This window comes from Trichomonascus vanleenenianus, assembly GCF_965637985.1.
Source record: "Trichomonascus vanleenenianus strain CLIB 3782 genome assembly, contig: TRVA0_015S, whole genome shotgun sequence".
Taxonomy (NCBI): Eukaryota; Fungi; Ascomycota; class Dipodascomycetes; order Dipodascales; family Trichomonascaceae; genus Blastobotrys; species Blastobotrys vanleenenianus.
In genome coordinates this window covers 269,075-284,070 of record NW_027481872.1, presented here as the reverse complement: position 1 = coordinate 284,070, position 14,996 = coordinate 269,075, and the positions used below count along the sequence as shown (strand labels likewise).

The following is a 14,996-nucleotide window of genomic DNA, read 5'->3' as shown; positions in this document are numbered from 1 at the left end:
GGCTACTTAATGTTCTGCCATTGATTATATTTTAATGTTTATATTGAGTCGGCTGTTGAAGCCAAATGTTTAGACACAGTCTTCCTTAGCGTTAGCTTAGACTCTAATCAAGATATATTATTATTATAGAAATAATCAGTTTTATGGCGCTTTTCCTGCTGCTTTATGTATGAATGAGTTCTGTATTTTGTGCCCGCTGCCTTTTTCTGGCCTAATCAGGCTTTTATATTACATCATCATGTTTTCCGCTTCGCAGACGTTTCAACACATTAATCAAATCTATGAATCGAAGCATATGATAGGACAACTGTTTGGATTGTTTCATGTTAACAGTTACAGCTAACCTGTTACCGTTAATAGCTCTATTGGATGGTACGAATGAATCGTGAATGAATGAATCGTCTGTATTTCGAGCCCGTTGCGACTGTGTCGCCAAGTTAGGCTTATATAGTACATAGTACGTCAACATATTAGTCCGCTAAGCAGACATTTCAACATATTATAACAAATCAATGAAAATCAAAAAACATTTGGTGGGGCCGATTTCCTCAGCGCCGAAGCGCTAATGGCATGAGGGAAAACCCTTTCTTCTAGAGCAAGAACAGGTGGAACATCATAGATGACACCGCTCCCGCAAAATACCGGGGAAAAGACCTGTGCCAGCCACCCAATGTGGGAATCCATCTAATGGGATTGGCGCGGTATGGAGTTCCAGAAATCAGCCACCGCTATCAGGCCCTCCTTCGTATTGAGCAGGGTCCGAAGACTGAGATCTGGCAAGGAATTGAAATACTTCGCACGCTGGTCCTCGTAGTCAGCGCACTGCAACAGGATATGTTCGACCGTTTCAAATTCCCCACACGAGCATTCCCAGCTCTGTGTGTTGTTGTTGATTTTATAAAAGTATGCTCTAAACGCCCCAAATCCTGTTCTCAACTGCACGGCCATGCTGAGAGTGTGACGGGAGCCTGCTTTCATAAAATGCGAGAGAGGATTGGCCTTCTTAGTGGGAAAAAATGTGCAACCTACCTCACAGTATTGCTGCTAAAAGCACCCTCTCACTCAGTGACCATCTCCTCCCGGATGGTTCTTCGCAGTTCGCTGTTCTTCTTCCTAAAGCGTTCCGCGCTTTTGAGTTTGGGCTTCTTCCATGGAGGGCGCTTGCGCCAATACCTGAACTTCTCCTCACCAATGGTAATCTCCATCCATTCCACCATTTTGCCCAAACCTGCACCGATTGTCGTAAGGTTCTGGAGGCTTTCACCCAGCGGGTTCGCGGGGTTTAGCTTTCCTTTTAGTCGTAGCACAGCGTATTTCCACACCTCGTGTTGCCGTAATTCGAAGGGTGGAATGCCTGCCTCATTCTATAGAGTTATCACTGGCGTACGCGCGCCAATAATCCTGGCTCTCCATTCTTTTCAGGTTCACAATTATTGGAGATGTTGTCTCTATTGTAGCCGATAAATGACAGAGTAGCAATTAATTTTTTTTTTGTCCGCCCTAAATCCATTTCGAATGTTATCAACAGTGAGCACCTAGCACAAATTCATGTGCTTATGCGGACCCAAAGCAGGTCTGATCAGTCGCATTACTGATTCGGTATGCAAACCAACCTCATCCACCTGCATTTCTTTCCAGCAGCCACAACGGGCCCGCCTATGCAAGCATCATCGACTTCAAGGCCAGTTTCAACATTATCCCTGACAGGATTTTTGACGAGAATGCTGTGGGTATATCAATTTAGTCTCTATGCACTATGGTAATAAGTTAGCTTTATTTAAATTAAAATAATTCCTCTTTGTAAATGATCTAATATTAACGGTCGGTAGCACACCTACCTTACAATAATCTGTTTTGAAATGGTCCGCTTTGCTTTAGGTTACGGTCTTCAATCAAGATCATTATTATTTTGGAATGGTTAACCAGTGCTGTACCGGTAATACGGCCCTGAATTTTTGCGCAATGGCGAAAAGAACCATTGGAATTACTCATGACACAGGAGCAGGTCTTCTGGAGAAGATTTGAGCAAATAGAAATGATAGAGTTAGCGACCTGATGGAATATGAAAAAGGAGATAACTAAAAGGGTTAACAACTTTGAGCATTCACCGCACACATATGCGGCTTGTAACTAGACAGCTTAACTTAACAATGTTGGGAGCTTCGCCTCTCCGAAGACACCTCCCCGTCTGGCGGAACCACCAAGTGGAATCGTCACACTAACATGCCGGTAAGTGAGATAAACCAATTAAAATGGTCTCAAGAATAAAAACTGACTTTTTGGTTTCATAGGCCTACCATTCTACTTTCCTCGCGAGTACAGCGGATACACACCTCGTTGGCAACATGGCCATTTTGCCATTGAGGACCAAGTACCGTGGCCCTGCATACCCGTCGAACGACGACTACGACATTATTGACGAAATTTTGGACCTCTACCGGGCCAATTCGTTTTTCAGAAACTTTGAAATCAAGGGACCTGCCGACCGAACGCTTATCTATGGCATCCTGTTTGTGTCGCAGTGCCTGACGCAATTGAAGTCCACAACCAATGCCGACGAGGCCATGCGGATTCTCAACACGCTGGCGGTATCGCCATTCTCTGTCCCCGGCGACCCAATGTTCCCGATGAACTCGCTATACATGCCTCCGAAGGACCGCAATGAGCTTGACTTCTTGCGAGGTTACCTCTCCCAGTTTAGACAGGAGCTGGCTGCCCGTCTCATTGCGCGCATCTACGCCGAGAACAGCTCTGCGCCGAACAAGTACTGGCTGGCATTCACCCGACGAAAGTTCATGAACAAGCAGCTCTAGGTCCTTTATTTATGTATTCTATTGCGTGGAAGATTTCCACTGACTAGCGTGCCAAATTATCAATCATGTAACAATTAAACAATCATGATCATTACACATTTACAGGAATAAATTATACATAGGCGTGGACATTAAATAACATTAGGTGTTCGTTTTCATCATCGCGGAGGGTACTGAGAACGCGTACCTCCTCGTTCGTTACTCTCTCTGCTCTGGAACTCGGAATAGCCATAGCTGTAATGAGGGGACGTGCCCCTGCTCAGGAGAGGGTTCTGCTGCATTGGTTGCGGAGACTGGTACTGGGCCGGCGGCTGCTGACCACCGGACTGTTGCTGCTGGTGTGCGTAGGCTGGAGAAGAATGAGACGGAGGGGGCTGAGGATACCCAGAAGAGTAGACAGCGGGGCGACCAGCTACTGGTGGGGTGCTGAAGCTCCCCAGAGTAGGCCCATACCCTGGAGTCGGCAGCTGTTGTCCTGGTGGAGGCGGGGGTGTCTGATGTCTCAATGGCGGAAGGATATTTCGTTCGCCAGGCTCCCGTTTAAGCTCACCCGTGTCCCCGCTTAATATGCTGCTAATCGCTGAAGATCGCTGGGGTCTAATCACCGGGCGCGGGGCCTGCGAGTAGTCAAACCGTGCGAGCGGTGGAGCTGGAGGAGAAGCAACTGCGATATCAGCTAGCTTGGATATAGAAGGCAGTACTGGCTGATGAATCGAAGCAGACAACGGAGAGGTTTGACGGCTGTCTCCACGGCTGTAAATCGGCGGTGTCGGTTCCCGCTTGTACACTGTCTGCTGGATGCTGACCACTGGAGGAGAGGAGGCAATTGGCTCGCCTGACCGCGGTGGAAAGTAGCCAGCTGGAGGACCCTGGGCATTCGGAGGCACTACATACTCGGCTCCAAGCGGCGATCGCTCCGGACGCACTTCTCTAGAAATGAATTGAGTAGGTGATATCTCTCGGAGTCTCGCGTCGGTCTCTTGAGCAAGTGCTCCGTATCCTCTATCCTCGATGTGCTTATTGAAGAAGTTTTTAATCATAATGAGGCTTTTAGTCTTAATATGAGGAGTGTACTCCTCAAACCTCGTGCCAAACTGGCGCACCAATCGGTCAAACACCCCAATCTCGGCAAGACTCCAGTAACTGGACACTTTATGAGCTGTCGCGGTCGGCACGGGAACTGGAGGAGGTGGAGCGACCGCTACCGGAACCTCAGGCCGTTCTGCCACAGGAGGCGCTGGAGGTGCTTGTGGCACTTGTGGCACTGGAGGAACAACTGCATCGTCACTCTTTTGCCTCTCTTTCTTCGCTCTCGATTTCGCCCCCGTTCGCGACCGCTTTCGCGTAGTGCCTTCGACTGCTTCTTCACTCTTACGCTTCTCGACATCATATTCAGTAGGGCCAGAGCGTTTCTTCGGCGTTGTCGCCGCAGCCGCAGCCGCAGCCGCGGCCGCCTCATTCTCAGCAGCGGCAGCAGCAGCAATGGAGGCCAAAGTGTCAAATGGATTCTCTTCGTTGATAGTCGTCGAAGTGGGCAATGCTGACTCTGATGTCTTTTCGCCTTCTTCAGTTTCCTTGGGCAATGGGGTATTAGGAATGGGGGTTTCTTGAGGCAGAATGCCCTCTCCAACAACCTTCCCGGACTTGGTCGTTCGCTTTCGACGCCGCTGGCTCCTTCGCCTATTACTGAGCACCAACGCTTTATAATCCACGTCCTTCTTAGTGTTGTAATAGTGCAACACACAGTCGTTGTACGTCCGCAGGCCACCCATGAGTTGGGCAATCTTTCCAAATTGCTTCGGATACGTAGCGAAGTAGGTGCAGAATCGCTCATGCTCCTCCGGGGTAAAGTTGTCAACCGCGTCAGTAAAAAGTCGCTGATACGGAATGGACTTGTCAGCCACAGCATTATTTGTGTCGGTGAATCTAAACTTCTCCCGCTCAATAGGATCCATAATCATGTCAGGAACCACGGCAGAGGTGAGCTTGGCTCTAACCGATGGGTCCATCGCATTCTCTCGCTCCAGTGTAGCCAAGATCTCCATAAACTCAGCTTCGCTTCGGACCATATCACCGTGAACTCGGCTCCTTCTCGAGCTTCGTTCGTGACTCGCGTCATCCTTACTAAAGCCAGACTGAGGGATAGCTGGAGTATGAGGAGCGGAGCGCCTGGATTCTGGCTTTGGCTCTCCATTCGGCACAGATTGTTTATCCTGTTGCTGTAATTGCTCCAAGACATATCGTCGTTGGTCATCCAGCTCCCTGTCACTCTGCTGACAGAAAAGGAGCCATTCGGATTTATTTGTAAGGTATTCCTTACGCAGCCTTCGAGCTTCGCGAATAAGGTCGCCTTCACGGGCAAACACATATTCTTTGAGCTTGCTTTTCATGGCCCCTTTGTCGAACCAATCCTTGTTCTCTCGAACAGTCTTGTGCAAGTCAGGATTCTTATTGAGGTATCTGAGGTTTGATCTCAATTCCTCTTTGGCACTTCGAGAAAGAAGGTAGAACGCCTGCTCAACTCTATTCAGTGGAAACTGTTCAGGTAGCACTTCTTCCTTTATTTCCAAGGACGCCTCAGACTTTTCTGCGGGGGAAGCCTTCTCTTCCTCGATGTCAGTCTCTTCGTCGTCGTTAAACTCATCCATGGGAATGTCAGATTCATTGTCGACTGGTAGTTGTTCAGGCTCGCTTGGAGGTAGAATCTTATCATCCTTCTTATCAACCTCCATTGCTTCAATTTCAGGCTGCTTTTCCTGTTCGATTGAACGGCGCTCAATTTCAGGCATCTTCTGCGGTTCAGTTGGCCCCGGACTCTTTGTCATTGATAGAGTTTCTTCGACAATATCTTCACTTCCAGCGGCGGGCTCCTTTTCGGCAATTGAAGACTCCTTTTGCTGTACTTCAACAGTGATCTGCTCCCTTTCGTCCGCAACCAATTCTGTACCCTCCTTTACATCAGTGGTTATGGGAACACTCGTCTGATTATCATGCGCAACAGGCTCTTGCTTTTCCTCAACCTTATCTGCAATAGGGGTAATAGTTTCCGCAGCCTTTGGAGACTCGTGTGAAACTCCAACGGGAATTTTTGCTGGCTCAATCACTTTAGCGGTAACCTTGGCTGGCTCAAGATCTTCAACTGGAGCTTCAACCCCAACAGCGACAGTAGCCGACTCAACAGCTTCAGCTGGAACAGGGATAGCTGGCTCAAGAGCTTCGGCAGGGGTCTTAACCGGTTCCGCCACTTGCTCCGCTGTCTTCCCGACGTCCACTACAGGTAAAACTTCGTTCATAGTTGTATCAACCTCCTTATCCGTCGGCTTTTCAATCACTTCTTTTTCTAGCTCAGGTTTACCAGAAACCTCAGCCTCAGGTTCCGGCTTGGTAATTGGGGTCTCGGCCTCAAGCCTGGAAACGTCAGGGGCCCTCACATCGACTATAGGTTTTTCTGGGAGCATTTCTGGCCCTTCTTCTGGTACGTGGCTAGCCTTAATGACTTCCTCAATACGGCCCTTCGAGCTTCTGGTGCTTGAATCCGAATCATACCTCACCTCTTTTTCATGATAACCCAGGATAGAAGCCTTTGGACTCCTATTGTGCCTCGGAGATGGTGAGCTCGCCAAAGGGCTCTGTGCCCGTTCTCGTTCTACCTGTGGCAGGAATTGGCGAACACGGTGGGGGAACAAGTCCTCCTCAACCTTGGGCGATGCCGGTCTCGTTGAAGAAGGAGGCAAGCTCTTTTCTCTGCTACGGCTGCGGTTGCGTCCGCCCTTTGTGTCATAGTGGAACTCATTGCTCACACTGCGTTGGGGCGGGCCATTGCCATGCGTATGGTGTTGTGGGTGGTAAGAGGAAGTTGAAGCCTGTTGCTGATGGTGCATCGACGGAGGATAGCGATCGACATGGGACTCTCTGCGCGATCCGGGCATGGATCGTGATGGCGGAAGCACAGGAGCATTACCGTAACGGTCATCGCGCATTGGCGGGCCCTGGCGATAGCTCTCTTCTCTAGAATATGGCAGCAGCCGCTCCCGTTCCCGCTCGCGATGAGGCCGGTCTCTCCTGTCCCAGTGGTCCCAGTCACCACCACCGCCCCTACCAGGTGGACCCACGCCTTCTGCTCTCCAGTCGTAATTGTCACGCTCTCGACTCTGCGGACGATCGCCCCACATATTCTTCGGTCCACCGCCCCCAGATGAGGATGCTCCCACCGGGGGAGGAGGAGGTCCTTGGGGTGGCGGTCGCCCAGAGTATTTGCGCCGCTCATCGTGCGGCGGCGGCGGCGGTCCGCGGCGGTCCCACTCGCCGCTGCTCACGCGGCGCATCTTGTATTCGGTGTCTTCCTTGTGTCCGGGCCTCCGCTCCTCCTTATAGGGCGGTCGCGAAGACCACTTGGGGTACGAGGCCTTGGGCGACGTGGGCGCGTTCTGCCCCGAGTGACGCCTCCCCGGCGGCGGGGGCTGGGGCCTTTCCCCGAACCGCGACGGACCCGTACCATAAGGGTTGCTTTCCGTGTATGCATGTCGCGGCGGCGGTCTTCCATAATATTCTCTTCTGTGAGGAGACTTATCGCGGTGCTATACTGTTAGCCAATCCGTAAAGTGTACCACTAGAATGTCGTGATGATTTACATACCTGATACTCCATGCGTTGCTCGTTTCTGCGGCGCTTGTACTCTGCGGCTTCTTTTTCGCGCCGCTCGCGCTCTCTATCTCTGTCGTCAAAGCGTCTCATTCCAAATATCCATTCATTCGGCAGCAAAATTACTTGGTAAGCCCGTATCCATCAATATATTTTAACACGCTCTTCGTGAACGAAAACGTCAAACACCGTCGTATATATAGGCAGACAAATGCGAATAATCTTTCGCTTCGCGGTGTTCAATAGGACGAGCTTTCTTTGCTGCTGTAGTTTATCAAATGACCCCTTTTCCAAGCCTCACGGGGAAAATATTTGGCTATGATGGTGATGGAGGGGTTTGTAATTGGGACATCGCGATATGTCGTGGATCACCAAGTGACAGATCCTCCCATCACCCCCAACATCACATCACGACCACGCGTACAGAAGCGGTTGTATGCGGTTATTAGAATTACGAGCTATAAATGGACAGTTTTGTAGGGGTCTCCTCGTAGTTACGTGTATTTGCGGCTGCCTTATTGTATAGTGAGCCGGCCATTAGTTACTTTGGAAGGTTATCCGGTACTAAGTTTGCATCTCACACAATAGGGCATGCGAACTTTAAATAGTCACCTTCGATGCCTGTCGACACATTTTTTCAAATCGAAATAATGGAAGTTGAGGAGTAGCTAGCCTTGTACTGGGACCATGGTACCCAGACTTGGATTATTAAGAACTAGACGGTACTACCAATGTAGCGTTCTACGGTAGTACCGGTACTGGTAGTACCACTTACATGTATATGCAAGATACTTTAGGTACGATAATAAAGCTATACATCCACGTTTTAAGAGTAAAGAGCAAGGAATATCATAGCGCGGGGGAAGGAAATGATGTATCACTAGCTCTGATTGAATTCCTTGAGCTTTTACCAATCATCATCTACCGTATGGACATAGAATTATGAGCACAATCCTGATACGATAGAGAAAAAATATCTAAGAGACCTTAGATGTAATCACCTGATAACTACAATTCATCAGGGTAAATACCACTGGCAATTTATTTAAGATACCAGTTATATAAATTAACGCTCATGATTATGCTAAAGGCAGGCATCCCAGAAACCACACTCCATCTTGGTGGAAGTAGCGAATATATCAACCAGCTGCTCCAGCTTCTCTAAGGATGCTTTGGAACAATGGTTCTCGAGTATCTGTCGCCCGACTGCTGACGCCTCCTGGAAGTCTTCCGCCAGATAGTTCTCCACCCATCGCCAGTACGGATTGTTCTCCTCTACGGACTCAGGATCCTCCTTGAGAATCCGCGCAGCTTGGAGGTAGCCAAACAAGCAAGGCGACAGGGCCACCTGCAACGCCAACCAGTCGTCTCGCGTACCAATGTCTAGGATATATCTCGAATAAGCGAAGCACGCCTGGCCCTCCTCGGCAGACTCCAGCTGCTCAATCGTGACTCCAAACTCTTTACAGTAAGATATGTGCAGCTTGATTTCCGTCCTAATGTGCTGGATGATCTCAGCGGCCTTGCCAATAGTATCGAGGTCGTCTGCCTTGAAGCCGGCAAGCGCGTGTGCCCGCGAATAGTGCTTCAGATAGATGTAGTCCTGCTTGAGGAAATGCACAAAGCTCTTCTGGGGCAAGTCCTTGCGCGCCAGCTTCTTGGTGAACGGATGATTGACATACTTCTCCCACAGCGGTGCAATTTTGGGGTGGGACAGTAAGTAGTCAAGGAAGTGGCCCTTCTGGAACGGCCGCACCTCCATGTTGTGGAAGTGATTGACAGGACCATGGCCCTTGCCGATGGGGAACGCATGAAAGATGGAGTTCTGCACGTATCTGAGGCCATGTTGGACAGCACATGGCAGAGAATCGCCGTTGGCCAGATTAGAAGCAATGGCCGATGCCAAAGTGCACCCAGTCCCGTGTGTGCTCGTCGAGGTATAAAACTTGTTCTCAAATACATGAACCTCTCCGTTGTTGTCCACGAGCACATCTGCAATCTTCGTCGCGCCGCTTCCGACAATCTCATACTCGTCATTCATGCCCCCGTGGCCGCCTTTCACCAGGACCGCCGTCTTTCCGCCGCTAAAGTCGTACAATTGCCTGGCCATCGCCTTGATGTCGTCCAAGTTCTTAGGCTCTTCCACCCCGGACTTGCCGATCATTTGCTCTAAAATAAACTGCGCTTCGACGAGATTGGGCGTAATAACGGTCGCCAATGGAATGAGCTTCTCAATGTACGAACCAATTGCATTCTTCGGGATGAGCTCGGCGCCCGAGGTTGAGACCATGACGGGGTCCACGACAATGTGCTTTGGCACATGCTTGGCAAGCCGATCAGCAACAACCTCAATGATTGCTCCCGATGAGAGCATGCCCGTCTTCACTGCGTCGACACCCACGTCCGAAAAGACGGCGTCCAGGCACTTTTCAATAAACTTGGGGTCGGACACTGGGTAGATAGCGTCGACACCCAGTGTGTTCTGGGCAGTCAGACCAGTAATACAAGTCATGCCGTAGCACCCGTGAGCCGTAAAAGTCTTGAGATCTGCCTCAATTCCAGCCCCGCCAGAGCTGTCCGAGCCTATTCCCGTTAGCCTTGCCCGGCTTGATTTCCTTCACTTTTCACATACCTGCAATAGTCAGCACCTTAGACACCATTTTATCAAATTCACTGGAATTCCGTGTATATGTGCCCTATCAGGTCTCTTTATATTCAATTCACCGAACTCTTCGGGGCCTATCTGTCCGTTATTAGTCGGGTACTTTTACCATTAGGTCCACCCGGGGCCGATCGCCGTTTGATTCGCATGTCCAATTCACCAAATTTTATACGTTATCTCACTCAACTTAAAGTGCGCGCTCTCTCTTATGCTGCTAGCTGGCTACTACAGCTGGTCCTGTACAGTCCGTCGAGCCTTTAACGGTTTGATCCTGAGGTTGTCCGATCGTGTTCTCTGTGAAATTGGTAGGGAGTAGATCTCCAAGGGTTGAGAAAGAAGTTGCGAGACTTAACAGATGCCATTGGAGGGATCAAAGTACCTCTCATCTCATGCATTTGAAATCCAGCCCTCGAGCTTCCGTGATTCCGCTTCTCGAAGGATCTGTAGACTTAATACCTCCGCAGACCTTCAGGGGGGGTTTTGGGGGGCACAATTATACAGGGAAGAAAAAGTATTCGAGAGCCAGCCCTTGAGCCCCCCTGGTTCCGCTTTGCGGAGGAACCTAAGTTGTATAGTAGATTACTTCATAATACGTGATCGAGTACCGGCCCCCCTGCAGGCTGTGGGGGGGAAAAATTCAACCTATCGGACTTGGCCAAATTCCGATTACTACCCCCTCGACAGACTACCAGGCAGGTAGACAGGCTAATAGACAGACTAATAGACGAATAGATGGCTACGGTTCTATCGAACAGTGCAAGAACTGGAATCTCCTCCGTCGTGGGCCTCCTGGCATGCCAGAGGAACTCCTATCTCCGGAGCCTCGACACCAAGGTCGTCGGATGCCACAAGATTGAAGGCAAAGCCGGGGTCCACTATGAAGTGGAGCTCGAAGACACGGTCCTTTTCCCCGAGGGAGGCGGCCAGCCTCACGACACGGGCTCCCTTGCCTTGGACGGGCGGAAAGTACCCGTGTCCAACGTCCAGCGAGACGGGCTGACCGCGGTGCATTTCACGGAAGAGCCGTTCACCGTCGGTGCGACCGTAACCGTCGAGGTCGACTGGGCCAGACGGTGGGATCACATGCAGCAGCACACTGGGCAGCACCTTCTGTCGGCTGTGCTGGACAGGCGCAACCTCGACACGCTGTCGTGGAACCTCGGCGCCAAGTTCAACTACATTGAACTCCCACGCAAGCTGACCAAGGAGGAGGTCGCCGAGGTCCAGGAGGAAGTCAACGACAAGATCCGTGAGGCAATTGCCATCCGCGTGGAGAAAGACAATTCCATCGAGCACAAGGCGCCCGAGGACTACGACACCGACAAGGGGGTCATCCGAGTTATCCACATTGGCGAGTTGGACTCGAACCCGTGCTGCGGCACCCATCTGTCTAACACCGCTGAGATTAGCGCCATTGCATTGCTGCACAGCGCTCCTGTGCGGGGGACTAACTCACGGCTCTTCTTCATGGCTGGCGACCGGGTGACCAAGTTCGCCGCCGAGGCCAATGAAATGCTCCGGGCTGCAGGCGCCCTGCTGTCGTGCCAGATGGAGGAGATTGAGACCAAGATCAACAGGCTCAATCAGTCGATGAGAGAGCTCAATACTCGAGAGAAGAACTTGACTGCTCAGCTCGCTCGGTACGAGGCGCGAGACCTCAAGGAGCAGCTAGAAAAGAATAAGTTTGCTGCTCTGCACAAGCCAGATGGTTCGCCAGATTCCTTGCGGGCCATTGAGAAGGAACTGGGGAAGCTGACTCCGGGAATGGGTACCATTGTGCTAGTATCTGGCCAGGGCAAGCAGGGTGGTGCAATTATCGCCTCGGGCGACGAGGTTGAGAAGTACGCCGAGATCATCAAGACTGCTGTTCCAAACGTCAAGGGCGGCGGAAAGGGCAAGTGGCAGGGCAAGGTTGTTTCCTGGGAGAAGGGGACACTAGAGAGCCTTCTCCGAGGATTGTCGTTGGATTAACTTTACCAAGTAGTTTCCTACAATCTAGTACCTTTGGTAGTAGTATTCCCTATACCGCTGCTATTATTTATGACATCTCCCAGTAATCACTACTATCAATCGCGCCCAATAGGATACTCAAAGCCTAATAAACTACCAGCCTTATCGGAGCAACTCGAAATAGCTGGGAAACTGTGATTGGTGGCCAAATGAGTTCATTCAGGGGTCAGAGAGCCTTAAGTAAACATAATTGCAGCTATAATGAAGGATTAATACATTAGTCTATTAAAAATTAGTACAATTATAAAAAGAATGCCAAAATAAATAAATCAAAAAGAAAAAGAAATGCTAAAAAAAGGGGTTAGTTTAAGCAGGGGAATGACCCCGTTAGATGAGGCCCTTGATTCGCCATCTCCAGCGGAGACGCTTGCGAATAGTCGAATACCATTCCTTGTTGTTCTCCAAGACAAAGTACACGCCCTCGGGGCCTTGGGCCTTGATAATGGTAGACGCAGCAATAGGGCAGATTTCCGCACAGTTCATACAGAGAAATGAATTGTCTCCTCGCTTGTAACACGCATCAATAACCAGAAACTTCGAACAATTGCCACACGTATGCTGAGCGCTCCTCTTCTCAGGAATATCCAAGCTCTCCTTGGTTGATCTCATCGACTCCGTATCTTTAATAGACTCCTCCTCAGTGAAATAGTCCTCTACAAACGACATGTTGTTCGCCTCACCGATTCGCGGAAATGATGTCAGCCTCCGCTGGTCGAGTAGGTCCAGATTTGTTATCCGCGACATTACTCGCTTCTTGACGATGAGGGGCCCCTTTCTTGGAACCCCTGGAGCCACATCTATGGACGACCTCTTGAGAATTGGCGTAGGACTAGAGTTACCTCCGGACACCACCCTCATGCGTTTCGGCGTGTACGTCTCCATGCTTTAATCCATTCCACCTGTCCTTCGAGAGTAGTATGTCTAAAAAATGATCCTCGGTAAAAGATAGGTGATAACAAGTCGTATTTATTTTTGTCCCGTTTGGTGCATGTATTAATGTTTTACATAAAACGGTCCGGCATCTGTTCCGACGAAAAAGGGGCTCAGGGCTGTATCGTCTGTATGGGTTAGTACGCTAATTAATCAACCCCCTGAGTCTGATGAAACTATAGCCTTGGTATCCAAACGCCGATGGACCACCTCCTATATATCGCCTGTTATACCACACTAAGGAGATATAGGGGTTGCTTTTAGTCCTTGATCCGGTGTCTGAGTGTGACGCGACGCGAAATTCTGCAGCGTGCGCCCTGCAACAGCCCCAACCAAACAGTAGCGCCATTTTTCGCCCATACCGTTATAGAGTTAGTCCCTCTCTGTTGGCTTTCCCTCCCATATGTCGACAGACAGGCTTGATCCAGTGGCCGTGACCTCGGGCCAGGTGGAGGACGCGATCGAGAAGTCATGGCTAAGATTCTTGGATGAATCCGGGACGGGCGTGAAAATGGCCCAGTGCCTGGATCTCATTGGCTCCGTAGCCGAAGAGCTGAACATCCAGAGGGAAGTCTTCGTCAACGACGCAGCACGAGAGACATGCGAGCTGTTTGCTGCGCAGGTCGAGACGATCTCCCGCGAAGAGTTCGGCGATTTGTTTGGGTGGCTTAAGAAGGACCTGGAAAATAAGGGGCTCCTTAAAATCGGCGAGAACCCACCTAAAACCGACGAAAAAGGCAGTTCACCAGAAGATAAAGACGAAGTGCTGTCCCTGGCAAGCTTCGACGGGTCAATTGGTACCGCCATGGAAAGTTCTACTCCGGTGGCTCCCCGGCGCCGCACTGCAGCCGCGCGCCGTGCGGCGCCGTTTCCGCTGCAGACGCTGGACTGGAACACCGGTGACGGGGCCAAGGCCACCGGAGAGATCATTGGAGAGGCCAAGGCAGTACCAGTGACAACCGCAGGCAGGCGCGGAGTGTGGGCGTGGGATATGGGTTTCGAGGATAAAGAGAACGCAGCTGGTAGTGACACAAGTATGCGATCTCCGAGGGATGCGCGAAGGTTGAGCGAACAGGAAGAGCAGCTGCGATATTTTGAGTCCCGAATCTCGCAGCTAGAGCAAGAGCGGGTTGATATGTCAACCGAACTTACAAAGGCGAAGAGCGAGCTTCGGGAACACAAGCAGCTGACGAAAGAAAAAGATGAGCAGCTGAGGCTAATTGAGACGAGCTTACATGATGTGGAACAGGAGCTGCGGAGAAAATCCATATCTCCTGAGCCTGAGCCGGTCCAAGTGCAGCCTCCCGAGAATGACCAGAAGCTGCTGGGCACAATTGAGGAATTGACAGAGCAGGTTACATTGTTAGAGAAGGAGAAGGAGGAATTGGAAAATTTTGCCAAGCAGGCCACGGAAGAACGAGACCGGCTGTTACAGGAAATCAAGCAGGCCAGGGTCATGGCCGATACTAGCATAGCATCTGCATCGTCATCTCCAGAGACTGCCAACGCCTTGCAGTCTCTACATCTTGCATTACAAAAACAGCGGCGCATGCTCGCTCATTATACTCAGGGCGGCCCGCTCCAGGAGGACTATGCGTTTGTTGCGCGATGGAACGCGTACGCAATTTTGGGCATTGTGGTTGCGTTATTGGTTATGTCGCGACTCAGTCGCTTTGCCTCGTCAACGAATTGGTGGGACTCGACTCCGGTGGCTATCCAGGCCGGCAAAATCGATTCCTGGATGAGAACGAAGGACGATCGTCCTTTTTAAAGCCACCTCCTTTTGGAATTCCGGGAGCCGAACTTGGTCCCTTTGAATATGTCTTATGAATTATTTATTATCCGCTCGTTTATAGATCTTTATGCAATAACCTACATCGTAACCCATGCGCTCAATTCTGCAAATCGCCTCTCCGTACTACTTGGGCCCATAAAGTTTC

The 14,996-nt window shown here is 50.5% G+C and overlaps 7 protein-coding genes across 7 annotated transcripts; 4 read left to right on the top strand and 3 right to left on the bottom strand.

The window, feature by feature from the left end:
• Window positions 1–687: 687 nt before the first annotated feature.
• On the top strand, window positions 688–1,464 carry TRVA0_015S02608 (uncharacterized protein; the record flags this gene model as incomplete). Its single annotated transcript, XM_076684454.1, has 1 exon — window positions 688–1,464. One exon carries the CDS (start codon window positions 688–690, stop codon window positions 1,462–1,464), a length of 777 nt encoding a protein of 258 aa, XP_076541422.1.
• Window positions 1,465–2,223: 759 nt separating this feature from the next.
• Window positions 2,224–2,813, top strand: ARC18 (Arc18p; the record flags this gene model as incomplete). The annotated part of the gene is made up of 2 exons (XM_076684453.1): window positions 2,224–2,229; window positions 2,292–2,813. 2 exons carry the CDS (start codon window positions 2,224–2,226, stop codon window positions 2,811–2,813), a joined length of 528 nt encoding a protein of 175 aa, XP_076541421.1.
• Window positions 2,814–2,971: 158 nt separating this feature from the next.
• On the bottom strand, window positions 2,972–7,547 carry SNT1 (Snt1p; the record flags this gene model as incomplete). The annotated part of the gene is made up of 2 exons (XM_076684452.1): window positions 2,972–7,390; window positions 7,449–7,547. The coding sequence occupies 2 exons, from the start codon at window positions 7,545–7,547 to the stop codon at window positions 2,972–2,974; spliced, it is 4,518 nt and encodes a 1,505-aa protein (XP_076541420.1).
• A 991-nt stretch (window positions 7,548–8,538) lies between these two features.
• THI20 (hydroxymethylpyrimidine/phosphomethylpyrimidine kinase Thi20p) lies at window positions 8,539–10,114 on the bottom strand (the record flags this gene model as incomplete). Its single annotated transcript, XM_076684451.1, has 2 exons — window positions 8,539–10,037; window positions 10,087–10,114. 2 exons carry the CDS (start codon window positions 10,112–10,114, stop codon window positions 8,539–8,541), a joined length of 1,527 nt encoding a protein of 508 aa, XP_076541419.1.
• Window positions 10,115–10,848: 734 nt separating this feature from the next.
• On the top strand, window positions 10,849–12,087 carry TRVA0_015S02520 (putative alanine--tRNA ligase; the record flags this gene model as incomplete). Its single annotated transcript, XM_076684450.1, has 1 exon — window positions 10,849–12,087. The coding sequence occupies one exon, from the start codon at window positions 10,849–10,851 to the stop codon at window positions 12,085–12,087; it is 1,239 nt and encodes a 412-aa protein (XP_076541418.1).
• A 366-nt stretch (window positions 12,088–12,453) lies between these two features.
• TRVA0_015S02498 (uncharacterized protein) lies at window positions 12,454–12,984 on the bottom strand (the record flags this gene model as incomplete). Its single annotated transcript, XM_076684449.1, has 1 exon — window positions 12,454–12,984. The coding sequence occupies one exon, from the start codon at window positions 12,982–12,984 to the stop codon at window positions 12,454–12,456; it is 531 nt and encodes a 176-aa protein (XP_076541417.1).
• A 475-nt stretch (window positions 12,985–13,459) lies between these two features.
• On the top strand, window positions 13,460–14,827 carry TRVA0_015S02476 (uncharacterized protein; the record flags this gene model as incomplete). Its single annotated transcript, XM_076684448.1, has 1 exon — window positions 13,460–14,827. The coding sequence occupies one exon, from the start codon at window positions 13,460–13,462 to the stop codon at window positions 14,825–14,827; it is 1,368 nt and encodes a 455-aa protein (XP_076541416.1).
• Between the last annotated feature and the right edge of the window lie 169 nt (window positions 14,828–14,996).